Consider the following 26,796-nt stretch of genomic DNA (forward strand, 5'->3'; position numbering starts at 1 on the left):
TGACCAAATAATTAATTTTCATTATTTTATTTTGAATACAGGTCAACCTTTGTAAGTTTTGCTTTCCCAAATAAAATGTTATCTTTATTTACAGAAAAAGACTATTTAGATGCACTGAGTGAGACAATGGAAAATGAAATATAAAATCATCTAGGCAGACACAAACTCAGTGGTCCTTCAACTCTGCCTTCAATTCCATTTATCTCTGTATTCTTTCAGTAAACAAATCTGACTAGTGCAACGAGTAGATGCCATCTGTTTTGGCATCATCCTTCTATTTTTAATACATAATCCACCCTTTTTTCCTTTAATGTCTTGTGCAGAAAATCTGTGAAGTTTGAACAAGCAGCCGTCCCAAGATGTACCAAATATCTCAACTGATGTCAACACCAGTAGCAAGTAAATGTAAGAGAACTGCTCTACGCAATTATCTTTTGAACGATTAGATTCCTTTTAGCAGTTTCCCTGCTTTGATTTTGCTGATACTCATACCATTAACCATCTGTCAGTAGCTTGTGCTTCTTAAATGCCAGCGTTCACTTTGGCAATGATTTTGACTTCATTTCTTTCCTTGAGAGAAATGTGATATTTTTCCTTTTAGTAGGAAAAAAAATCACTTTTTAAAAAATGTCTGTGCATAAACGTGAAAGGAGATTGTTTATCAGCTACTATTAAGATGCAAAACGGTTTGTCTATAAAAAAAATACTGAATGATTTTGATAGCTACTTACAGAAAATATGGGCGTTGTTAAAACGGTAGTGGTTTCAAATTTCTTCCTTCCTCTTGCCATTTGCTTTTTCCCCAAACCCTGCTTCTAACCCTCCCTCACATACCTACAATTTTCTTCTTCAAATCAGCCAACTCAATCTGAAAGTCTAAGCTCCTTTCTTTGTCTTAGATATTAATTATCAGTAACGGAACCAAGTTTCACTGAGGCTGTCTATTATAAGTATTCACACCATTTCTATACAATATAAAATGCTACAATAGCATTTAGAATATTAATCAACTGCGACTTTTCACAACTGAAATCTGTTGCCAGCCCTTTGGTTAACCTGGAATGAATGAATGCATGCTCTTTTTTAGAAAATTAAGAATATTCACAGGTGTCATACATTGGAAAATCATTTATAGAAAACAGAAATTTTTTTCCTCCAACCTAATAGAAGTGCCTTCAGACGCACTAATGAGAGAGAATCTAGGCAGATGATTGAATTCCTCAAATGACTGCATAAGCTAAACTAACCAGCACGTTGGGTAATTGATTTGGGTTTTCGACAGCTTCCCACAAGACATTTTCTTCCTCTTTTTCATGAGTCAGTTTGATGCTAATGGTTTATTATTTTTGTTGTTGTTCAGTTGGTAAGTCATGTCTGACTCTGCAACCTCACAGCCTGTAGCCCCCCAGGCTCCTCTATCCCTGAGATTTTCCAGGCAAGAATACTGGAGTGGGTTACCATTTCCTTCTCCAGGGGATCGTCTCAACCCAGGGACTGAACCCGGAGTTTCCTGCATTGGTAGGTGGATTCTTTACCGCTGAGTCACTAGCGAAGCCTAGTTTATTATTGCCTCGTCCAAACTAAGGAGTCTCTCAAGGAGTGTTGAAGGAGAGATGAGACAGAATATAGAAACCCCTGGATTAGGTCTTGCTCCGGTAGAGTCCTGAAAATGAGTTATGTTAGTCATGAGTCACTGGAGGGTTGCACCTGCTGAAATCTGCCAAGGCTGGGACATCAGCTAGTCACACCCTCCACTGTGTGCAATCATGCATGTTGATGCAGTGTGATAAATTTGTATTTCTCTCTCATTTGCTTACACAGATTCTTCCCAGTCGGAGAAAGAATGTGCTGTAGAGCCGTCTCCCCCACGTATTCTCCCAAGGTATTCTAGGGGACTTTTCTCATGAAACATCAGTCAGATTTTTTTCTGTATGCATTATTTTGTTGTATTCTTGACTTGGTGATCCAGCAGCTAAGACTTTGCGCTTCCAATGCAGGGGGCCCAGGTTACATCCATGGTGGGGGAACTAGATACCATATGCCACAACTGAAAGATCCTGCATATGGCAGAAGCCAAAAAAAAAAAAAAAAAACAAAAACAAAAAACCTCTTAAAAAAATATTTGTGTCTTTATTTGGCTGAATCAGGTCTTAGTCGCAGCTGCCAGATCTTTCCTTGTGGTGGTCAGACTCTCTATTGCAGCACGCAGGCTTAGTTGCTCTGTGTAGCATGTGGGATCTTAGTTCCCCAACCAGGGATGGAACCCATACACCTTGCCTCACAAGGCAGATTTTTTTGTTCTTTTTTGCAAAGCAGATTCTTAACCATTGGACCACAGAGAAACCCCCCAAAAGATCTCTTTGACTGCATTTTCTCCTGTAACACATTAGTGTCTGGTGGCTGTGTAGTTGCCATTTCCCTATTAGTGACAAGAGTGAGGATGTAGTGGTTGGAGGGCTCTTCAAAGAAAGGGTGGGGCGTGAAAGATGCGTTGAGCTTCCAGCATCCCAGGTAGGCTGTTTTGCAATTTCTTCCATCCAAAAAAATGGATCATGTCAAGGACGGGGTGGAGGGGGCATCATATGTCAAAGAAACCAATTCACCCTAAGTTTTCATCAAAGTGTTTAAAACAGAAGGAAGCACTAAACGTGCTGTAGTTCAGTGGTCTCACCGGTGAAGAGATGAAGCTCAGAAGATTAAGAGAGACACCATCAGAACTGCAGAAGTAGTGGGTCATCAGGAAGGCAAAGAGGTGGTTTTCCTCCACGGTCACTGCATGTGTGGTTTGCGTGTGCCTGGATTAACCAGATACAGGCTGAAAGGGCTTAATTGTCCCCCTGTAGCTCTGTCTGTGATTTCCTCAATGGTGACAGTCCCTTTGAGGGTCGCTCTGGAGATCCCCTGATGGGCTCCCCGTTCACCTGTCGACGAAGTCCCAGACTTCTCACCAACGGCTACTACATCTGGACAGAAGACAGTTTTCTCTGCGACGAAGACGGCAACATAACCCTGAGCCCCTCCCAGACCAGGGTTCTCTACAAGGAGAACTTAGTCAGGTAAGTAGAGGAGGTTAGGTTAAAGGATCAGCACTCCAGCCCATCTGTCAATTATTCATTCATCCACTCATTGGGTCATTCAACATTGTTTATAAGCAGCCTATTTCTGCTCCAGATCATGGGAGTACACAGGCTCATAAGAAGCAGGGGTGGCTGACACATGAAAATGAACAAAAGTTAAGAACTGGGATGTCCCTGGTGGTCCAGTGATTAAGACTCCATGGCAGGGAGTTCAGGCTTGATCTCTGGCCGGGGAACTAAGATCTTGCGTGCTGTAATATGTGATAAAAAAATAAAGAAAACTTTTTTTTGGTGGGGGGGTGGATTTAAAGTAATGAAGATGGGCTTCCCTGGTAGCTCAGTGGTAAAGAATCCGCCTGCCAATGCAGGAGACATGGGTTCGATATCTGATCCCAGGAGATCCCACATGCAACTAGGTTCAAGTGGCACAACTATCAAGCCTGTGCTTTAGAGCCTGGGAGCTGCAACTACTGAGCCTATGGGCCCTAGAGGCCATGCTCATGAGAAGCCACCACAATGAGAAGCCCATGCACAGCAACTAGAGAAATGCCTGCACAGCAACGAAGACCCCGCACAACCAAAAATAAATTAATTAATTAAAAGAATGAACTAGTTTTTTTAAAAAAAGCAATAGAACTGCTGGGATAGAAGCCTGGATGGAGGGTAGCAGAAGGGAGAAGGAAGGGAGGCCCATTTTCTTTGGCAGGATAGATTAAAACGAGCTTCCTTGAGAAGAAGATGATTGATTTGATGTTAATTAAGACAGATGTAGGAAAGAGCACTTCCTGAGAGAGGGTACAGGTATGGAGGCCCAAGAGACCCTGATACAGTGTGAGGAATGGCAAGTCGTTTGGAAGAAATACAGCTTATGGTGGAAAGACTGCTCTCCACGAGAGGAGACTAAACCCAGAAGCAGGGCTGGATGGAGGGGGTTACATTCCAGCCTGAAGAATCTGGGCTTTATTCTGTAGATTGACAGGAGCGCTTGACAAATTGTCAGATTCATCCTTAGCATGATAACACTGCTTATAAGGTAGGGGATGGATTGTTGGATTGTTGGGTGTGGGGACACATGGAGAACCAAACTCTTTGGAAATGCAAACCCAATCAGGTCACCACCATCTGCTTCTCCTTGCCATACTTCAGAGCCCTTTATGTTAAATTCTAACTCCTTCACATAACAGTCAAGGTTATTATCGGCCCTTTTTTTACCTAGCATGACTCAATATGAGACTATTTGTTTATCCCAGAAAAGCTTTCCTTGTCTCCAGATGAGCAGTACCTCCCCTGGTGCTCTCAGAGCAGCCCTAGTTGACACTGTCAGAACACACATGCACACAGCACCGTCACCAAGGGCAGAAACGATGGAGCCAGACTGCCTGGGTTTGCCTCCCAGCCATGTCAGCTACTAGCTATATGACTTCAGACAAGTTATTTAACTTCTTTGTGCCTCAGTTTCCTGATCTGAGATATGGGGTAGCAGTAGTACCTACCTCACAGCGCTGTTCCAAGGATAATGTGTCACTGGACATAAATCATTAAGAAAGACACCAAACCCAGGATGAGGTCAATGAAAGTGTTCGCTATATCTGCATTACTTTTGTCTTTCAACCCGAGGTTTTGTCTCTTATCTCAATATCCTTGACATTGATGCAAGCACCTGGCACATACAGGAATTTAAGAAACTTCTCTGGAATTAATGGAAGAAAACAATGAAATGAGCTTCATGGACCTAGGTGACAGACACATGCCCCGTGTGTCTACCTTCACGGAATTCTCTGCTTTGACCGTGAGTTGACTGCTATTGGTTATTCACCTTACTGCTTTCATTTCTCTCCAGAATATTTAGAAAGAAAAGGAGAATCCGCCGTTCTTTTTCTTCCCTCTTTGACCTCAGTGCCTCTGAATCCTGGCTGCATGGGAGCATCTTTGATGATGTTGACTCCTCCCCCAGTGAGGATGTCTGGTTGGAGGGGGTCAGGAGGCTGGAAACAAACCACTGCAAAGAAAATGGTGAGTTTGAACCTCTTTTTTCCATGGTGAGGTAGCATTTCCAAATGGGCAGTAGCAACCACATGGTTCTGGACCAATGTCAAATCCAGAGACAATAGTCATTTTGATATAAAGGATGAACCACCTTTTAAATAATCACCTAAAGTCCTCTCCACACTACTTATGTGATCCAAATGTATTTATCTGCATCTCATGCAAAATAAGCCTAATTTAAATGTGCAAATTATTAAGCTGATAATACCTGGAACATATCTGCACGTCTCCAATGGATCTTTTCTGTACAGGACATGGGTAGACAAAGGATACTGGAATCAGAATTCAAGTCTTAGTTTGGGCACACTGTGATAGTTACTTAACTTTGCTAAGTCTCAATTTCCTCATTTTAAAAATAAGATATGTATACATAGTGTAACACATATACATACTCTTATCAAAATTTATGCTATATGTATAATTATATATATAATATACACATATTATATAGTACACATTATGTGATATTAATATATCTAAATATGTATGTATAGATACATATATAAATATAGATAGGAACTCAAAGCACATCTTTTTTCTGATGGTTATATATTTTTATTTAATCAAGAAAATATAATAAAATGGTTACATACACATACAAGTATTTTTAATACTAATTCACACCATATACAAAACCCAATCTGGGGTGGATATTAGACCTAAATGCAAAAACAGGGCCTATAAATCTTCTTGAAGAAAACTTGGGAAACTATCATCACAACCTTTCCCAAGCAGACCTTTTTTTGGATAGGACCCAGAAAGCACTAATTAGAAAAGGGGAAAAGAAAAGTAAGATAAAATGATTTTCTGAAGACCCAGTTCAGAAAATGAATACAGACAAAAACCATTTTACGCAGCATATTAAAGAGTGACAATGAACTGAGAGAGTAGCATTGACACCTACACACTACCTTGTGTTAAAAAAAATAGGAATGGCTAGTAGGAAGCTGCTGTATAACACAAGGAGCTCAGCTCGCTGCTCTGTGATGATCTAGATGGGGGAAGTGGGGAGGTGAGAGGAAGGCTCAGTTCAGTTCAGTCGCTCAGCCATATCAGACTCTTGGTGACCCCATGAATCGCAGCACGCCAGGCCTCCCTGTCCATCACCATCTCCCGGAGTTCACTCAGACTCACATCCATCGAGTCAGTGATGCCATCCAGCCATCTCATCCTCTGTCGTCCCCTTCTCCTCCTGCCCCCAATCCCTCCCAGCATCAGGGTCTTTTCCAATGAGTCAACTCTTCGCATGAGGTGGCCAAAGTACTGAAGTTTCAGCTTTAGCATCATTCCTTCCTAAGAACACCCAGGCCTGATCTCCTTTAGGATGGACTGGTTGGATCTCCTTGCAGTCCAAGGGACTCTCAAGAGTCTTCTTCAACACCGCAGTTCAAAAGCATCAATTCTTCAGCACTCAGCTTTCTTCACAGTCCAACTATCACATCCATACATGACCACTGGAAAAACCATAGCCTTGACTAGACGGACCTTTGTTGGCAAAGTAATGTCTCTGCTTTTCAATATGCTGTCTAGGTTGGTCATAACTTTCCTTCCAAGGAGTAAGTGTCTTTTAATTTCATGGCTGCAATCACCATCTGCAGTTATTTTGGAGCCCCCCAAAATAAAGTCTGACACTGTTTCCACTGTTTCCCCATCTATTTCCCTTGAAGTGATGGGACCAAATGCCGTGATCTTCGTTTTCTGAATGTTGAGCTTTAAGCCAACTTTTTCACTCTCCACTTTCACTTTCCTCAAGAGGCTTTTTAGTTCCTCTTCACTTTCTGCCATAAGGGTGGCGTCATCTGCATATCTGAGATTATTGATATTTCTCCCGGCAATCTTGATTCCAGCTTGTGCTTCCTCCCGCCCAGCATTTTTCATGATGTACTCTGCATATAAGTTAAATACGTAGGGTGACAAGATACAGCCTTGACGGACTCCTTTTCCTATTTGGAATCAGTCTGTTGTTCCATGTCCAGTTCTAACTGTTGCTTCCTGACCTGCATACAGATTTCTCAAGAGGCAGGTCAGGTGGTCTGAAATTCCCATGTCTTTCAGAATTTTCCACAGTTTATTGTGATCCACACAGTCAAAGGCTTTGGCATAGTCAATAAAGCAGAAATAGATGTTTTTCTGGAACTCTCTTGCTTTTTCCATGATCCGGCAGATGTTGCAATTTGATATCTGGTTCCTCTGCCTTTTCTAAAACCAGCTTGAACATCTGGAAGTTCACGGTTCACGTATTGCTGAAGCCTGGCTTGGAGAATTTTGAGCATTACTTTGCTAGCATGTGAGATGAGTGCAATTGTGTGGTAGTTTGAGCATTCTTTGCTATTGCCTTTCTTTGGGATTGGAATGAAAACTGACCTTTTCCAGTCCTGTGGCCACTGCTGAGTTTTCCAAATTTGCTGGCATATTGAGTGCAGCACTTTCCCAGCATCATCTTTCGGGATTTAAAATAGCTCCACTGGAATTCCATCACCTCCACTATCTTTGTTCGTAGTGATGCTTTCTCAGGCCCACTTGACTTCACATTCCAGGATGTCTGGCTCTAGATGAGTGATCACACCATCGTGATTATCTTGGTTGTGAAGATCTTTTTTGTACAATTCTTCTGTGTATTCTTGCCATCTCTTCTTAATATCTTCTGCTTCTGTTAGGTCCAGACCATTTCTGTCCTTTATCGAGCCCATCTTTGCATGAAATGTTCCCTTGGTATCTCTAATTTTCTTGACGAGATCTCTAGTCTTTCCCATTCTGTTGTTTTCCTCTATTTCTTTGCATTGATCACTGAGGAGGGCTTTCTTATTGCTCAGAGAAAAGGAATATATGTATACACATAGCTGATTCACTCTGCTGCACAGCAGTGGGAACACAGAGCCCGAACCACTGGGAGTTACATTACTCTTTTAACAAAGAACAGGCTTGGAGCTTTCCCCTACAAAAGTATTTAGTGCAAATTAAATAAGGTCTCATGTTGATTGTACTTGTTCTTACATTTAGTTTTTCTTTAGGACATTCAAATGAGTATTATAAAGTTTCCTTTAAAGTAAAAGACTAAGGTGAAACAATCTAAGAAAATTTTAAGTGGCTAGGAGTTAAGAAGGCTCTGGGAGGTGGCAAAAATCAGGTGAACTCTCCGTGGATGTTTAAAGTCTGGGAATCGCCACTCTAAAGGCATAGTCTCACGTATTTGGAAATTCACATGTTGGTTTTCCCATTGCTGCCTCTTCAAAATATGGCCAAACAAGCCTAAAGCAATTGGAGTGCAGCAGTGCTGCACGTGCCTGAGGTATCTTGGTAAAACTCTCATGGTTTCCGAATGTCTTCTAAATATAACAAAATCAACTACCCCCACTCCCAATCAGTAATTAGTCAACCCGGGTGCACATGGGACTTTGAAAGCACTCATCTCTGCTGTCAACTGTAATCAAATCTTCCCCAGACTTCTTGTTTTCTGGATTTACCCAAAGCCCCCTGACTTTTATCAGCAATCCCTTTTTCTCTGGAAACATCGCCGAGTTAGAAGACTCGAGAGAAGAATTCAAAATTAAATTGTTTTGTCGTTTTCTCTCTGGGCAATGGATGCAATCAAAACTGACTTCCTCTGATTTTCTTTGCCTTAATTTTTCAGGCTAAAATGGGCTTTTTTTGTGGTGTTGGTGTTGTTGCCTATTTTGTTTATCCTCAGCTCACCCCTTCCACAGCTGCATCCAGACACCTTTCCTCATTAGCTGCAATTCATTCCCTAGCTCTGATGTTTCGTGGCTGCCCAGATCCAATGCTGCAATTTGGACTGCGTCCTCAGAGTCCATGAGTCATGCTGATAGAGGACCCAGGATCTAGACAGGGAGGACTCATCAGGGCTTCCAGCTCTATTTCTGCCAGTCCCAAGAAAGAAAGATACGATGACCTCAGTCAAGGCACCCCCATCTGAGGTCTGCAGTTTTCTCTTGATCTAGTGCCTTCTCCATAAATGTCTTTGATGGCAACATCTGCACATGGCTTTGCGTTTCCCTCTATAGCAAGTGATAATGCCTATTTTGTATGTAAGGATAGGGAACTTGCTTGGAAGAATTAGATTCATCCTTTTAAAACAAAAGCCAAAAAAAAAAAAAATCAGAAGCCAACCACACAATTTAAATAAACCAAGAGAAACAGAATGAAATTAATATCTTCAAATATAATCCCAAAGAACTATTTATTGATATGTTCTCTGGATTATGCAGGGCTTCCTTCATAACTGAGATGGTGAAGAATCTGCCTACAGTGCAGGAGACCCAGGTTTGATCCCTGGGTTCGGAAGATCCTTTGGGGAAAAAATGGTAACCCACTCCAGTATTCTTGCCTGGAGAATCCCATGGACAGAGGAGCCTGCTGGGCTACAATTCATAGGGTCCCACAGAATCAGATGTGGCTGAGTGACTTTCACTTACTTACTGCATGATGATTCTTTCATTTATTGTTTTTAACATGTTTTTCTATTTAATTTTGGCTGTGCTGTATCTTTGCTGCTGCACATGGGCTTTCCTCTAGTTGCAGAGAGCTGGGGGCTACTCTCATGGCAGTGTGTGGCCTTCTCATCGTGGTGACTTCTCCTGTTTCGGAGCATGGGCTCTAGAGTATGAGGGCTTCGGTAGTTATGGAACACGTGCTCTGTAGTTGCAGCTTCTGGACTCCAGAGCACAGTCTCAATAGTTGTGGCACACTGGCTTAGCTGCTCTGCAGAGTGTGGGATCTTCCCGGGTCAAGGATCGAACCTGTGTCTCCGGCATTGACAGGTGGATTCTTCACCACTGAGCGCCCCCAGGAAAGCCCCTTTCATTTATTATTAAGGTTAGAGGGGAAAAAAAAATGTCAGTGAACGGAAGTGTGAACTAGGGGAAAACCATGTCTTTTCAGAGATGAGAATTCTTTGATCATTTTTTGTTAAGACTCTTTTGTCTGTAAGAACTTTTTATCTTTTTTTCTCTTTTTAATGCCATCTCTTCTTTTAGAATTTTCTTTTAGAAATTTCTGTGCAATATTTCCAGAATTCTACATGAGATACATTTTTATCTCATCTAACTCTCAGTGGCAAAGCGTAAGTTCAACAGAGCAGCTTTGCGCAACGGCACAGGAATATTTTTACTGTTGTCGCATCCTCATATCGTCTCCCCAGATCTTAGTTCAACGCCACTCTTGAATACATAATTAGCCACAAAAGGTACCAGTTCCCTCTCACTTCCATGTGAATATGACCACACAGCTTCCTCTCTTTTTTAAAAACAGCTTTATGGAGATATAGTTTATATATATATATATATATATATATATATATATACACTTCCCTGGTGGCTCAGATGGTAAAGAATCTGCTTGCAAAGCAGGAAACCTTCATTTGATCTCTGGGTGGGGAAGATCCCCTGGAGAAGGAATTGGCAACCCACTCCAGTATTGTTGCCTGAAGAATCCCAAGGACTGAGGAGCCTAGAAGGCTACAGTCCACGGGGTTGCAAAGAGTCAACATGACTGAGCGACTAACATGCCACACCACATACATTCTATACAGTTGTGCCAACTGGACATTTACAGGAGGTTTTTAAGGTCAATATTGGCTGTATATGATCTTTACTCAAGATATCAGAGCCCAGCGTCCCTCCAATACTGCAAGATTCAGAGTAAGAGTAGTCCATGGGGTTGCAAAGAGTCGGACATGACTGAGTGACTAAGCAAGTGCCGTTGCCCAGGAACAGCATAGCACAGTCAATATACACAGATGTTCATCTTTAATATGAACACTGTGATGAGCTCAGATATTTGCAAACTCCCTGCAATATCACCACAGTCAAGGAACAGACATCCAACACCTCCCAGCATTTCTTTGTGTCCCTTTGTGGAGTTTTTTTTTGTCTTTTGTAGAGTTTTGGGTGGTTTTTTTGGTCTTGTGTGTGTGTGTGTGTGTGTGTGTGTGTGTGTGCTAAGAAAAAAAAATCTACCTTCTCAACACATTTTGAAGTACATAAAATACCACATTGATATCTATAGCCACATGTGTAGCAGAGCTCTAGAACTTCTTCATCTAGCATCACTGAATCCTTATATCTGTTGAACAATTCCCTTTAGCCCCCTCCCCCCTCCCCCGCCAGCAGCCACCCTTTTATTCTCTGCTTCTCTGATTTTGACTATTTTAGATACCTTGTGTATAAGTGTAATCAGGTGGTATTTGTCTTTCTACGACTGGCTTATTTCATTTAGCTGAACCTCCTAGTTCATCGTGATGATGCAAATGGCAAGAATTTCTTTATTCATTTGCCTATTGATGAACCCCGGGTTCTTTCCGTATCTTAGCCGTTGTGTTTAGTGCTGCAGTAAACAAGGTCCAGGACCTCCTCTGCAGCCTGGGCATTACTGGATGCTCAGCATGGTTCACTTCCTACCGTTTCCTTTTTCTATGACAAGCAGCAAAGATGCTTCTGCAGACTGCTTTATCAAGAGGCAGCAAGTTGTGGGCAGGAGGGTAGGAAGGAGCCTGCAGGGTTGGCAGGAATTCCCATGTCCAAAAGCATCAGTTCATTGGTTCAGTATCCAGGCCTGTCCTGTGTATTAAATATGGTTTCACAACATCCCTGGGCTTTATTGCTTTAGATACTAGTGGCACCCTATCCCTTCTCCCCTGCTGAAGTTGTGACCATCCAAAATGACTCCAGACATTGTCAGATGTCCTCTGGGAAGAGAAATGACTTCTGGTTAAGAAGCACTGCTATATGAGGACCCCAAGAGTCTCTTGAAGCTCCACAGTCACTCCCAGCTTCCAGAACAGGGCTGGGACTCTCTCCACCACTCACTGCTGAGTGAGCACCTCAACACACAAAGCACCTCACAGTGCTCCCATCCTCCAAGTTGCCCACAGGACAAATCTGAGCTCCTGAGTTAGCATGACCCATGAGGCCCTTCATGATTTTGATCACCACTTAGCAATCCCAAGTAACTCAGCTGATAAAGAATCCACCTGCAATGCAGGAGACTCCAGTTTGATTCCTGGGTTGGGAAGATCCTCTGGAGATGGGATAGGCTTCCCACTTCAGTATTCTTGCCTAGAGAATCCCCATGTACCGAAGAGCCTGGCGGGCTACAGTTCATGGGGTTGCAAAGAGTTGGACATGACTGAGCTACTAAGCACAGCCCTAGCAATCCAGCCAGAACCATCTTCCAGGACTGCCCACACTCAGGGGCTCCTCTCTGGCCACATAGGAGGGCTCGTTCTTCTGGGAGCCCGCCACATTCTGTCCGGGGCTGATGCCTTTCTTTCTTCTTTCCCTTCTTTCTTCCCCTCCCCTCCTCCCCCACCCCCCTCCCCTCACCCTCTGTCTGTCTGTCTCTTCCTGGCCTTTGCTCTTCCTTCTGTTTTTCTGCAAGTCCTCCTCCTAGGCCTTCAGGTTTCCGCTCAAGCACTCAGACACTCCCTCCCAGGCTCCATCTGGACACCTTCTGCCAGGTTTCCGTGCAGTGATGACCTCTTTGCCTCCTGACTGTGGGCCGGTGCGCCTGTCCCTCCCCAGCCACGGATGGCACACAGCACTGTCTACTCTGACTTCTGATGCCCAGCCTCCTGAACTGCGTCACGTAAGCAGTTATACAATAATTCTGCATTGAACGACTCCATGGATGCGCCTGCCCCAGGCCTGTGAAGCTTTGGCCTTCCCCTCGACGCTGGCTCCCCTTCCCAAATCTCTCGGGCTTGGCGCCTTCTCAGGGGGCTCAGTCACCCGTAGGCTGCCTCCGGCTCTCCTCTCTGCTGTCATTTCCCCTTCGTCACTTTATGCTCCATGGAAATAGAGGTTAGGAAAAAATGTTTCTGCTTGTTCAGTTCCAATTCTCTGTGCTTCTTGAGACTATTGCTATGATCATTAGAGTCACGGAAATCACACACACACACACACACACACACACACACACACACACACACACACACTGAACCTCTCTGCTCTTCCAGGAGGTGATTTTGACTCTTCTCTGACTGATGACTGGGAGTCACAGAAGCTGAATGCAGAGTCTGTGAAAGCCTCCTTTTCCGGCCCCGTTGCCTCTCAGAGACCCAGAGAAAACTCCTACGGCTTGTCTCCTCAGTCCCAGTGGACAGCTTCTGAACGTTTCCAGGAAGATGCATTGGATCATCCAAGTGAGTTTTTTTAAACCTTTGCTGCACCCACATAAGTCCTCCTTTCAGGTCCTGGAAGTGACTAACGTCCCCTTAGGTGCTGGCATCAGCCTGCAACCAGGTGATGCATCCACAGAGGAGGTGACTGACCTGGAGGAGTCATCGTGGAGGCACTAGAAGAACAGGATTTGTGGTGTTTTCTTTGTTTTTAAAAAACCCTGAAGACATTTGGGAAAATACTAAGCATGACTAAAGCTGAGTTGTGCTCATGCATAGGTATCTGTGATCATCGTCTTCATATCTAGCTGTGTGTTTGATATATTCTAGAAGAAGAAAATAAACAAGAGAAAGAACATTCTTTCATGCTATGCCCCTGGCAAGGAAAGTCAAAAGATATCAAGGCCTTGATGCTTGCTGTCAGTAGTAAATCTGAAATAAATTCAGCAAGCATCTCCCTTAATCTCTATGCTAATATCGGGTAGAACAGGTTTGCACACAGTGTTGCCTCAAGGCGCTGTCTTGTCCCCAGCTTGACAAGTTTCAAAGCCCAGTTCCCACTTCAGTTTACCCAACTCTCCAAAATGTCACATTTTCATCTGTAAAGGGAGATAATCGTAATTCCTACCCTGTATGGATAAATGATTGAAATAATCCTCAACAAGCGCTTAGCATCATGTGCCATGTATACTAAGCGCTCCAAAAATGTGATGTTACGATTACCTAAGATGGAAGATTAAATGAAAAAATAATGTCTTCTCTTTCTTCGCCTTCCTCAAATCCTGAATATTTATCTCACTGACCACTTCTACTCCCAAAGACCAACATGACCTGCTTCATTTTGTTCCCAGTGCAGCTATTAGATAGGTGTTAAGGATTTTTTTTAATTCCCTTTCCGGGGGTCAGGATGACCGGGACAGCAGTGTTTATTGTTTAGACAGTTTCCAGCTGACAGTTTCATGTCCCGCCTCCTCCAGGGAGTCCACCCTGTTTTCTGGGGAAGAGGTCTTTAGCGACCCCTTTTTGTTTTCCTCCAGCTCTCAGGACTCCCCTCTCTCTTGCCCATTTCTTGTGCTGTTCTTGAATGTTTACTTTTGTATCTCCCCCATGAGGCCATCAACTCTTTCAGGATGGTGGTTACCATACCTTAGGCATCTGTAGAGTCCCAACTGCCTGTGTAGTGCCTGGCACAGAACAGGGGCTCCAAGATAGTGGTGGACTAGTTAAATGAGCTGTCTCCATTTTACAGAATAGAATACTCAAGTTCCAGTAGGCCAAGTCAGCCTTTGTAGGAGTTCTTTGTTGTGTCTGGAATGTCTCCCAACGGCTATATACATGGAAGTCCCCTGCTGCTGCTGCTGCTGCTGCTAAGTCACTTCAGTCGTGTCCAACTCTGTGCGACCCCATAGACAGCAGCCCACCAGGCTCCCCCGTCCCTGGGATTCTCCAGGCAAGAACACTGGAGTGGGTTGCCATTTCCTTCTCCAATGCATGAAAGTGAAAAGTGAAAGTGAAGTCACTCAGTTGTGTCTGACTCTTCGCAACCCCATGGACTGCAGCCTACCAGGCTCCTCTGTCTATGGGATTTTCCAGGCAAGAGTACTGGAGTGGGGTGCCATTGCCTTCTCTGGGAAGACCCCTGCTCTTCCTTTAAGGTCCTGTTAGAGGAGATCACCTCTGCGGGGTCTTCTCTGCCCCGTGCTGGTGGGTGGAGGTAGTACTTGGCTTCCCCAAGATGCCATAGTGCCTGGCACCACTTATCTCTCTCTTGGCATCATCTTCCTTTGCTTCACTTGGCTATAAAGGCCTGAGGGGATGAGGTCTTCATCTGATGCTGTTTTATCTCCTTCATGTAGGTTTTGAGTGTGCAGACTGTTTGAGGTACTGATCCGTATGCTAAAGGTATAAGTGTACCTGGCATCATTTTATCAGTCAGGGTTTTTTGAGTTCCAGTGGAGGAGAACCCAACTCAAAATGGATTGATCAGTCATTGAATGTATTGGTTCATATTAATAAACATTCCAGGCAAAGATTCCAGGTCTCTGTCGGTCTCTTTTCCTCTGTCCACTTTACTTTTTGAAATGCTCTTTATTACTCCAAGGTAGTTCTGCTGGCTCTGTGCCTGCAGCTTCCCCTGTTCAAAGTCAGCAGAAACAGACTCTAGACTTAGGAGAAGAGGGCCGGTTACCTTGGTTCTGGAAGGGTCCCAACTACACAACAAAACCTATCCCTTTGTCAGTAAGTATATGAAGATCCAGGGGCTTGCCAGGTGATGCTAGTGATAAAAAACCTGCCTGCCAGTGCAGGAGATGTAAGAGGCGTGGACTAGATCCCTGGGTTGGGAAGACCCACTGGAGGAGGGCATGGCAACCCACTCCAGTATTCTTGCCTGGAGAATCCCGTGGACAGAGGAGCCTGGCAGGCCTATGGTCCAGAGGGCTGCAAAGAGTCGGACATGACTGAAGCAGCATAGCACACATGCCTGCATGTGAAGCTCCAAGTGGATTGGAGCGCATCAAAGGCTGGAGGGAAATCAGACGGTCCACTGGAACCACGCACTAGGAGGACGGGAGAGGGGACTTCTCAAGGAAAATATGGGCACTGCTGCTGAAGAACAGCAAATAGATGCCAGCTATTGTCAACAGTCTGATGGGGAAACATAGAGAAAGAAAACGATAATTTTAATTCAGTGTGGAAATTTTGTTGATGGAGACATGCATGAAGTATAATGGGATTTCAAAGACAGAGCAGCTAAGGGCCAAGGGGGAGGTGAAGACATCCAAGAAGACTTCCTGAAGGAGTTTGCACTTGAGCCAAGCCAAAATTAATGCCAAGTGAATGGCTACTGATTGAATGAATCAATGAACACCTTGTCCACAATCACAACGCATGTCTTTATAGAACTTGAATTTAAACCCAGTCTTCCTTCCGTATTCAAGTCTAGGGATCTTTGCAGTTTGTCAACCTACACTTATTTCTGGGAGAAAATATGTTTCAAATTCCACATGAAATCAGAGGAGGCTAAGAATAGAAACACACTTCAGAAGGATGGTTGAGTGTTCGATTGAACCCACAATAACTTAATTAAATCTCTGTATATATTAATAGAAAATACTGTATATGTGCAGTGATGTCATTCACAACTGCTCTATTTTGCATTTGCCCATCTTCAATGTTTCGACCATATTATGGACTAAGTAGGTTCTTGTTAGCTGGCTCAGTCTCAAATCAGAACGCAAATAGCAAAAATAAATACATGCAGAGCTCGAAGTCCTTACAAGTTTTAAACAACTTGCAAAATTGAGCTTTTGAAGCATTTGGCAAAAATGAAGCTGAGATCTGTTCTATTTTCCTTTAGATCTTTACGTGGTCATCCTTAAAGCAGCTCTGATTCCTTTTAGGTGGTTAAAATAAGACTCAGAGTCACAATTGGTTTAACTCTTCCTTTTTATAACTGCTGGATGATTTGCAGTCCTTTCCACCATGGCTCAGTAGCGCTGAAGTATTTTAAGATAGCGAAGAGTTTTGCAAGGACAAATAGTTCAGACTATTTATTCTCTTTTTTAGCCCTTTAGAGACTCCCAGTATGCCAAGTTGCCATTCTTTTACCCACCCTATTTCGGACAAGACATGATGTTCTGGGTAGACGTGGTTTTTCAATCTTGGCTCTGGCAGCACATAGCTCCGTGACCTTGGATGAATTTCGTCACTTGAAATTTGGTCTTCTCATTTGCAGAACTGTGATCATGGTTCCTGCCTCCCAGTCTGGTCATGTTGATGAAATGAACTGATGTATGAAAGCTCTTTGTGAGTTATAAGGCACTCTACAAAGTTTAAACTTTAATATTATAATCATCATCCCAGTTAGATTTCTGACATTAGCATCAATTCTACAAAGCCTTTTCCAACATTGAGGCAAAAGGCAACCTCCAAACTATGTAGTACAATCGCTTATGTTTTAAGTGTTAGGAAAAAACTGATAATTTTCAGAAAATTTCTAATGAATGGCTCTAGACAGCATTTGATAATTTGATCTTATCGCCATACTGTGCCATGTCACTTCAATGGTATCCAACTCTTTGTGACCCTGTGGACTGTAGCCTGCCAGGCTCCTCTGTCCATGGGATTCTCCAGGCAAGAATACTGGAGTGGGTTGCCATGCCCTTCTCCAGGGGATCTTCCCAAACCAAGGTTCAAACCCATGTCTCCTACGGCTCCCACATTGTATGCAGATTCTTTTCTGCTGAGCCACCAGGGAAGCTCTGAATCATATAACTTAGGACAAATTTCTTGAACAGACATACATTTAAAAACCTTTTTTTTTTTTTGGTGTATCAAAAAAAAAGTTTTAGTGTGATTTTGTTGTTCCAAGACTACTTAATCAACAATGATTTCTAATTCATATATTTTTTATTCTTCCTGTTAGAAACCAGTTTGTTACGAGAGGTCTCCTTTCAAGCAATTCTGCTTGCCACATGCTTAATCATTTCTGCCTGTGCAAGGTAATTTAGCTTTTTATGTTCATGCAGTGGTGTTTCATAATTAATGAAGCTGTAATTGATTGATGATTTCCTTGCCTTATTCCACAAAGCATTTTAGGTAGCTCTGTGGTTAAGATTTGTCCATTTTTCTGTCCATTGGCCTTTTATCTACTACCTCCCTCCTCCCATTATCTCACAAAACGCACCAAAGGCAGTGAATCTTGCTGCCTTGCATCGATGCATTATCAATGCTTGTACCATGCATTATCCTTTGTTTAAATCCTCAGTGACTCCCTGTTACAGATACAATCTAAGTAACCCTACATGGAGTTCAAGGGCATATGCCATCCCCACCAGGGCACTTGGAGTTCCCACTGGGACTCTATCTTTCCCAGTATATTTTCATAACTTCACATAAAATGTCTTCTCAGCTTCTCAGAGGACATAATGCTCTTGGCTGATTATAGGCATGTTTCTGTCCCTCTGTCCAGCGTGTCCTTCCTATTCTTTTCTTACCCAAGTCTCCAGGGCAGTCATCAAGTCCCTTCTGTAAGCCCACTTGGGCCTCAAGGCCTTTGCACTTGCTATTTATTCTGCCTACTACAGTCTTTTTTCCCTGGAGAAACAATAACTTGTGCCCTTACTTTTTTCTGGTTATCTGTTCAAATGTCACATCGGCAGAGAGTCCTTCCCTGACAACCATATTTAGACAGAATACCATTCTCTATCACGCACATCTCGCTTGGCTTTTCTCCAGAGCATTTATCACGACCTGACCTAGCCTATGTTTGCGTGTTTAAAAGTTAATGCTCTATCTCTCCCTACAAGATTGTAAGTTCCTTGAGAACACAGATACTGTGCTAGGGCCTCATCGATATTTGTTGAACCAATGAAACAGGAATGAATGATACATCTTGGGGTCTTGTGGTCCTTGTACTCCAGTTAGTACATGCTGCTTCTCCTCAAGTCCTTCCTCTTGATGGTCAAGTGCCTCACATCACTTGGGAGAGTTGTATTTTTAAATACAAAGTCCTGGATCCCATCCCTGGAGATACCAATTTAGATCTAGTGAGAATCCATACTTTAAAACAGCTTCCCAGATAATTATGAGGTTTGGAAAGTATTTTTAGATCATAATGGGACCAAACGAACAAAAAGGGGTGGGGGCCAGTGCTGTAGTTAAAAATAAAGTTGCAGAATTCTGTATTATATATCCCAAGTCGGGGGAGTCACGGTGTACATTAGCATAATAAAGGCTCAGTGAAATTACATGGTGAAGAAACCTGTTCGGCTTTGCTTAACTTAGCTTTTCCCAAGTTTAGCTGTTCATGGAGACTTTTCTTTATTTCACAGGACTATTAATGGAATGTTCCTCTTAGGTTAATTCATGTAGAAACTTCCCCCTTAAGAGGAAACTTGACTCCTTTGGGAACTTGATTCCAAAGAGTAGCGTTTAGATAGAGGAGAAAAAGGAAACTTGACAGCTGAGAAGCCTGACAAACACTACCTTGATACGGTAAGAATAGCATTTCACCTCAGTTCAGTTCAGTTCAGTTCAGTTGCTCAGTCGTGTCCAACTCTTTGGGACCCCATGAATTGCAGCACACCAGGCCTCCCTGTCCATCACCAACTCCCGGAGGTCACTCAGACTCACGTCCATTGAGTCAGTGATGCCATCCAGCCATCTGATCCTCTGTCGTCCCTTTCTCCTCCTGCCCCCAATCCCTCCCAGCATCAGAGTCTTTTCCAATGAGTCAACTCTTCCCATGAGGTGGCCAAAGTACTGGAGTTTCAGCTTTAGCATCCTTCCTTCCAAAGAAATCCCAGGGCTGATCTCCTTCAGAATGGACTGGTTGGATCTCCTTGCAGTCCAAGGGACACTCAAGAGTCTTCTCCAACACCACAGTTCAAAGCATCAATTCTTTGGTGCTCAGCCTTCTTCACAGTCCAACTCTAACATCCATACATGACCACTGAAAAAACCATAGCCTTGACTAGACGGACTTTGTTGGCAAAGTAATGTCTCTGCTTTTGAATATGCTGTCTAGGTTGGTCATAACTTTTCTTCCAAGGAATAAGCGTCTTTTAATTTCATGGCTGCAGTCACCATCTGCAGTGATTTTGGAGCCCAAAAAAATAAAGTCTGACACTGTTTCCCCATCTATTTGCCATGAAGTGATGAGATCGGATGCCATGATCTTTGTTTTCTGAATGTTGAGCTTTAAGCCAACTTTTTCACTCTCCTCTTTCACTTTCATCAAAAGGCTTTTGAGTTCCTCTTCACTTTCTGCCATAAGGGTGGTGTCATCTGCATATCTGAGGTTATTGATATTTCTCCCGGCAATCTTGATTCCAGCTTGTGCTTCTCCCAGCCCAGCGTTTCTCATGATGTACTCTGCATATAAGTTAAATAAGTAGGGTGACAATATACAGCCTTGACATACTCCTTTTCCTATTTGGAACCAGTCTGTTGTTCCATGTCCAGTTCTAACTGTTGCTTCCTGACCTGCATATAGGTTTTCTCAAGAGGCAAGTCAGGTGGTCTGGTATTCCCATCTCTTTCAGAATTTTCCACAGTTTATTGTGATCCACACAGTCAAAGGCTTTGGCATAGTCAATAAAGCAGAAATAGATGTTTTTCTGGAACTCTCTTGCTTTTTCCATGATCCAGCGGATGTTGGCAATTTGATCTCTGGTTCTTCTGCCTTTTCTAAAACCAGCTTGAACATCAGGAAGTTCATGGTTCACGTATTGTTGAAGCCTGGCTTGGAGAATTTTGAGCATTACTTTGCTAGCATGTGAGATGAGTGCAATTGTGTGGTAGTTTGAGCATTCTTTGCTATTGCCTTTCTTTGGGATTGGAATGAAAACTGACCTTTTCCAGTCCTGTGGCCACTGCTGAGTTTTCCAAATTTGCTGGCATATTGAGTGCAGCACTTTCCCAGCATCATCTTTCAGGATTTGAAACAGCTCCACTGGAATTCCATCACCTCCACTAGCTTTGTTCGTAGTGATGCTTTCTAAGGCCCACTTGACTTCACATTCCAGGAGCATACAAAATTTTTCCTTTGTTTTTTTCTAGAAGTTTCACACTTTGTGGCTTACGTTTCAGTCTATGACTCATTTTGAGTTGAGCTTTATGTTAAGATGTGATGTCTATGTGGAGTTTCATGCTTCTGCATGTCTAAACAACTCAACAGCATTTGTTGAAGAGTCTCCTTTCTCCATTGCATTGCTTTTGCACTTCTGTTAAAAATCACTCAACTTGGGCTTCTCCGGTGGTTTGGTGGTAAAGAAGCCACCTGCCAATGCAAGAAACACAAGTTTCATCCCTGGTCCAAGAAGGTCCCACATGCCTCAGAGCAACTAAGCCCCTGGGCCACAGCTACTGAGTCTGTGCTCTAGAGCTGAGGAACCGCAACTCTTGAGCCCATGTACTACAACTCCCGAAGCCCCCGCACACTAGAGCCCATCACCACAGCAAGAAACCTACAGCAGTGAGAAACCCACAAACCATGACCAAGAGCAGACCCCGTTCACCACAACTAGAGAAAAATGCACAGGGCAATGAAGACCCAACTGTCAAAAATAGATACATAAAATTTTTAAACATTAAAAAACAATCACTTAACTTGTATCTATTTCTGGGCTTTCTCTTCTTTTCCATTTGGCTATATTTCTACCCTTTTGCCAATACTGCACTGTTTCAGTTACTGTCATTCTATAGTATATCCTAAATTCATTCATCTATAGCAAGTCTAAAAGAACATCTCATGTGTTGGAAATATACAATCAGTTTGCTAAGCCTGAGCAATCCTGCTGTTTCAGGTGGTTTCTGGGAGGAATCATAGCCAGTGTCTTCTCCTGTTCCTTGGTGATAATCATTGCTTGTAAGTAACTATTTCCCACATTACTGTTCTGATTCCCATATTTTATTCCAGTTTGAGGCATTTAAAAATATTTTCTCAAAATTGAAAAAATAATAATAAAAATATTTTCTCTTTCTCTTCCGAGATGTTGTCAAGTCATCCTTTTTCAGCCTTGCCAAATATTTCAAAGCCACCACCTACACTTGGTAAGTATTTCTTGTGTTATCATTGTTTGTACAAAGATAACCATAATCTGACATCTGAGAAAGCTTTCTGCTGAGCAATGGATGGCAATGACTACATGCAGGAAAGGTCCTGACTCTTTGTCCTGAAGAATAATTTCAATTACCAACCTGTCTCCTAAATACTTATACCAAAATAGATAGAATTAATATTTAAGGCAGCAAAACTTAGGGAATAATATGAGTTTTAAAATTTTTTAAGTAGTCTTTGAAGGGATTTTATAGATTATATAGCACTGCACTTCATAACCACCTCATATTAAAAGGCCTTTATCTTTAAGTTTCCTAAAGAGCTGGCAAACTGCCCATGAAATGATCTCAGTTACAAACTGATTTCTCCACCATCTCTCACCCACTTAATGATCCCCCTGTATGCTGATTGCATGGTTCAGCATATTTCAAAAGGTTACTGGGGTCTGGGTGAGATGCTCACAGAATCTCAAACAGTCTGCAAAGTGCCCTCCCCTTGCAAGACGGATTGTCTTAATTACCTTCACTTCGATATGGCTCTCAGAGGCAAAGTCCCAGAGCTTGGAGGCTGAGGTCTGTAATTCAAATTAGTTTACTGGCCTTCGCTCTTGACACTCTGTTGCCCTATTTATGAAATCCTTGTATTTAACTCTGAAATCACAGCAGGGCTTAGCGAAGATTTATTTTGTTTTGGACTCCAGCCAATATAGATTTACTGACACCCTGAGCAATGTTTTCCTTCATTTCCTGGCATTCCAGGTTTCTAGGGACAGGTATTGGTAGAGCTAAGTTTTATCTAACCTGATAGGTAGAAAATTGGGTCCTGAGGTCACCAGAGAAATCCTTATTCTTTAGCCCTTGTAAATTAATGTTGTTGTTGTTCAGTCACTAAGTTGTGTTTGACTCTCTGCAATCCCATGGACTGAAGCACACAGGGCTCCTCTGTCCTCCACTATCTCCCAGAGTTGGCTCAAATTCATTAAATTAGTGACATTTGTTTGAAATCCTCCTAAGAGGGACTTACCTGGTGGTCCAGTTGGGGAAATAAGGTCCCACATGCCACATGGCATGGGCAAACATTTTTAAAAAGTAAAATAAAATAAAACCTTCCTGAGATGCCCAATTTTCTCCCTCTAGCTGTGGGGCTGCACACAGGCCTGTCTCACACGAGGTTAACTGTAGATGTACATGGGTGCTCAGCTTTTGGTGCAGGCTGGACTGGACTAACATATAATGTCTGAACAAAAGACTCAATGGCAGAGTTGTTTTGTAACCCAGCTCACAGAAATGTCAGATGGTGTACATTGTATAAATCCATTTTCTTTGGGTTTCAAGATGAATATGTGCAATTAATCAGAACAAGTATCATCTTGTTAGAAAGCTCTGTAATGAGGGCAGAGTTTCTCAAAGCACAGCACTGGGGACATCTGCTCTAGAATCAACTGGGTAATTTATTTGAAACCAGTTGTATGGATTCCAATTCCAGACTTCTGAATCCAAGTTTGTGGGGGAGGGGCTCTTTATTTTTAATCACCTCTTCAGATAATTCTTTGCACATTAACTAAGAAAGTCTTGGAAAGATGGTCTGTAAAAACCTTTATCCCTTGATTTCTGAAATGGCATTGCTTAACCTAACAGTGTCTTCATTTAGAACTCACAATGTGTTCTGCGCTGTGCTGGGTGTCCAGTAATGCTCAGCAGATGTTTACCGAGCCTCTGCCAAGGGTCAGACACCGTTGTTGGGTGCCAGGGTTATGATGCCAAGGCCTCAAGATTTGAGTCTAATTAGAAGGACTTGTGAAGGGCGAGATGAAGTTGTGTTTTTAAGTCAATAAGTGCAAGCATAGAGTTAGCACAGAGGCTGTGGGACCACCAGGGGCGATGTTTGGCCAGACCAGGAGAGATGACGAGGGTGGGCAGGGAAGGCTGGCTGGATCAGCCAGTGTCTGAGCTGCAGGGGTTATGTCATCTATTGCTTTAAGGGCATCGCCCACTGTTCTGTGCTCCTCCTAAAAGAAATTATATCAAGACCAGGATGATGTTTCCGTTTTAAACACTCTCATCTATAGTCTCATTTATGGAACAAGATCACTTCTTTGATTACTTGTATACATACTTCAACTTGTTTTTCTCTCATTCCCTCTCTGTTTTGTTTTTTGTTTTCACCCTGTTTCCCACCCTTCCGACCTCATATACACACACTTTTGCAGTCAAGATCTGAAAACAAGGACTATTGACTTCATTTCCATATCTGATGCCTTGAAAAGAGTAGGTACTGTACTCCATAAATATTCATTGAATGTATTTGCTGCATCATTTCTTAAAGTACTTCCTTTAGAGCCAAGAGCTCTGAGCCTGTACGTTAAAGATTTTGCAGCTCTCTTCCTCACATATAAACATATCCAGAAACCAGTCAAAGACATGATTATTAGCATCAAGAGTCAATAAGTCTCCTCTAAGAACCAAGGATGAGAATCTAAGGGAGATGAGGACAAGTGCTGTACTTGGTTCAACATTGTGGAGCAGCCCTTCCATACCTGTCCTGCACCGCACATAGTTAGATAGATAGCATGCCTGTTTTTTTTTTTTTTAACATTTTATACTTCTCAAGTCACATCTCTTTTCATAACATTATACAGTTCTTACTCAACTGCCTTCTTGGTTAAATTTAAAGCCTTCGAGTTTGGGGACTGTCTGTACTGCTCACCATTGGCTCAAAGTCCCCTTTCCAATGAAGGTCATCAGAGTTACCCCATGTCACCAAAACCAAGTTAGCATCAGATGGGTCCATTTTGCATTTATGACATCGTAGCAGCAAAATGGGTAACATCTGTTTTCCTACATTCCCATGCAGGAATGGATGTTTATATAGTTGGTGAATGAGTGAATCAATTCTGTTGTTGTTTAGTTGCTAAGTTCTTTGCGACCCCATGGATTGCAGCTCACCAGGCTCCTCTGTCCATGGGATTCTCCAGGCAAGACTATTGGAGTGGGTTGCCATTTCCTCCTCCAGGGGATCTTCCCCACCCAGGGATAGAACCCACATCTCCTGCATTGGCAGGAGAACACTACCACTGAGCTACGTGGGAAGCCTTGAATCAATTTTAGGGAGTAGAAATACGGGGAAAACTCACTTGTTACTCTGTAGGGATTTCTATCCTAGAAGGGGTGGGGAGAAAAGAAGGACAATATAAAATAGTAGTTAACTAAGTACCAAGCTGGGTTTAGGGACAAAAGGCTCTGTAGCCTGTCCCAGGAAAGAGACAGAACTGAGAACTGGGAGTAGGAAGGAAAGACCTGGGGCTCCCCTGTCCTGGTTCTGATTATTTAAGGTAGTTCCACACACTCACTCATGCAGTAATTCAAGTAGATACTGCATTTCTTGTGTATGTGGATAAATGATGAATTTCTTTTCTCCTTTCTCTGAGCAGGTTTGCCAAAATCTGACAACGATTCATGAGGGCCTCTGATGAATGTCTTCAATCTGAATATCCAGAAATTGTCTGATTTGTGGTCTGCTTGGAATCAACTGTTTATTGAGAGAGTGCACAATTGGATAATTGAGGGAAAAAAAGGATTTTTATTTGGTTATGTCGGTTTTTTCAAAAAATCTATTTTGCCTTCACAATGATAGTATGCTCATGAAAATAATATTAATTTGTCTTTCCTTTGCAAACACTAGCAGTTGGAAGGGAAAGGACTGGGAAATGTGACAAAAGAACAAACCACCTGGATGAATGGTCTATTATACTTTATACCTTAAGGCAATGGTTCTCAAACATTAGTTTTTGTTAGAGAAGTCTATGAGGAGCTTATAACAATGCAGGTTCCTGGGCCTTCCTGTCTATACCTATCCTTTGATGAACTGCTGCAGTTGAACAAAGAAAGGGAATTTACATAATCAACACTGACTCAAAAGTAAATAAATGTGGTCTACATAAAACACAATGTAGAAAAAGTTAGCAGTTCTCCCCAAGGAAACCTTGTAATTGAAGGTGGTGACAGTAGATAATGGTTGATGGAAAACAGGCAGGAGAGAGCCATTTTTTAGACAGTTCTTCTTTTGAACCAATTTCTTTACCAAGTTTTCAATCATCTTGGAACTCATGACTACTTTTCACTCAAATTTAAATTCAAGCAAACATACAACAACAACAAAATCCTTTAGGGGCAAAATAAAGGCAAAACACCATAGTGCTTTAAAATATGTAAAAAATGGTATGGTTACACATGCATTATAGGAGATGTTCCCTCTCCATTCCTCTTGCTTCATATATATTCCCAAAGCAAACGTGGCCTGCAATTCAGATTTACTTTGTATGGTATTCTTTAACTAGAAATTTGTATGGAGAAAATTGCCTGTGTTTAAAATGGTCAAAATATCACTTTTTCTATTGATTGTACTTAATGCATTTTTTTGTTGTTGAAAAAGTATTATACTAATAAATAAAAGGACTCATCACTGACTTGTTTTGATCTAATACTGGTTGATATATTGCTCTGAAGGTGTAATTAACATTTACAATCAATTAATTTTAGGTAAAGTAAATTACCGTCCATCATGTAGGTGGGCCTTGTGCAATCAATCGAAGGCTTTAAGAGAAAAAACTGGAGTTTCCTGAGGAAAAAGGAATTCCACCTACAGATTGCAACAAACAAACGCTGCCTGCATTTCCAGCCTATAGACTCAGGACCACAATATCAACTCTTACTTGAATTTCAAGTTTGCTGGCTTGCCTTATAAATTCTGGACTTGTCAGCCCCCACAACTGCATAAGGTAATTCCTTAAAAGCTCTCTAGATAGATGGATATGTCAGTCTAAATATATCTACAGCTATCATACCATATGTATTAATATGCCATATTGCTTCTGTTTCTGTGGAGAACCTTGACTAATATAGCAGGTGTTATAACCAGCATTTGATCAATAACCGTAGTAAAGTTTGATAACTTTCCCCAAGGACACAAAGGGTAGG

General features: G+C 42.4%; 1 protein-coding gene across 1 annotated transcript; it reads left to right on the top strand.

Annotated features, from left to right (window-relative positions):
• The first annotated feature begins 359 nt into the window (after positions 1 to 359).
• Positions 360 to 25,279, top strand: TMEM71 (transmembrane protein 71). The gene is made up of 8 exons (XM_052651517.1): positions 360 to 399; positions 1,822 to 1,882; positions 2,844 to 3,056; positions 4,918 to 5,090; positions 13,096 to 13,281; positions 17,684 to 17,759; positions 21,567 to 21,628; positions 25,251 to 25,279. The coding sequence occupies exons 1-8, from the start codon at positions 360 to 362 to the stop codon at positions 25,277 to 25,279; spliced, it is 840 nt and encodes a 279-aa protein (XP_052507477.1).
• Positions 25,280 to 26,796: the final 1,517 nt, after the last annotated feature.

The sequence above is a fragment of the Budorcas taxicolor genome, chromosome 14 (assembly GCF_023091745.1).
Source record: "Budorcas taxicolor isolate Tak-1 chromosome 14, Takin1.1, whole genome shotgun sequence".
In the NCBI taxonomy this organism is placed as follows: domain Eukaryota; kingdom Metazoa; phylum Chordata; class Mammalia; order Artiodactyla; family Bovidae; genus Budorcas; species Budorcas taxicolor.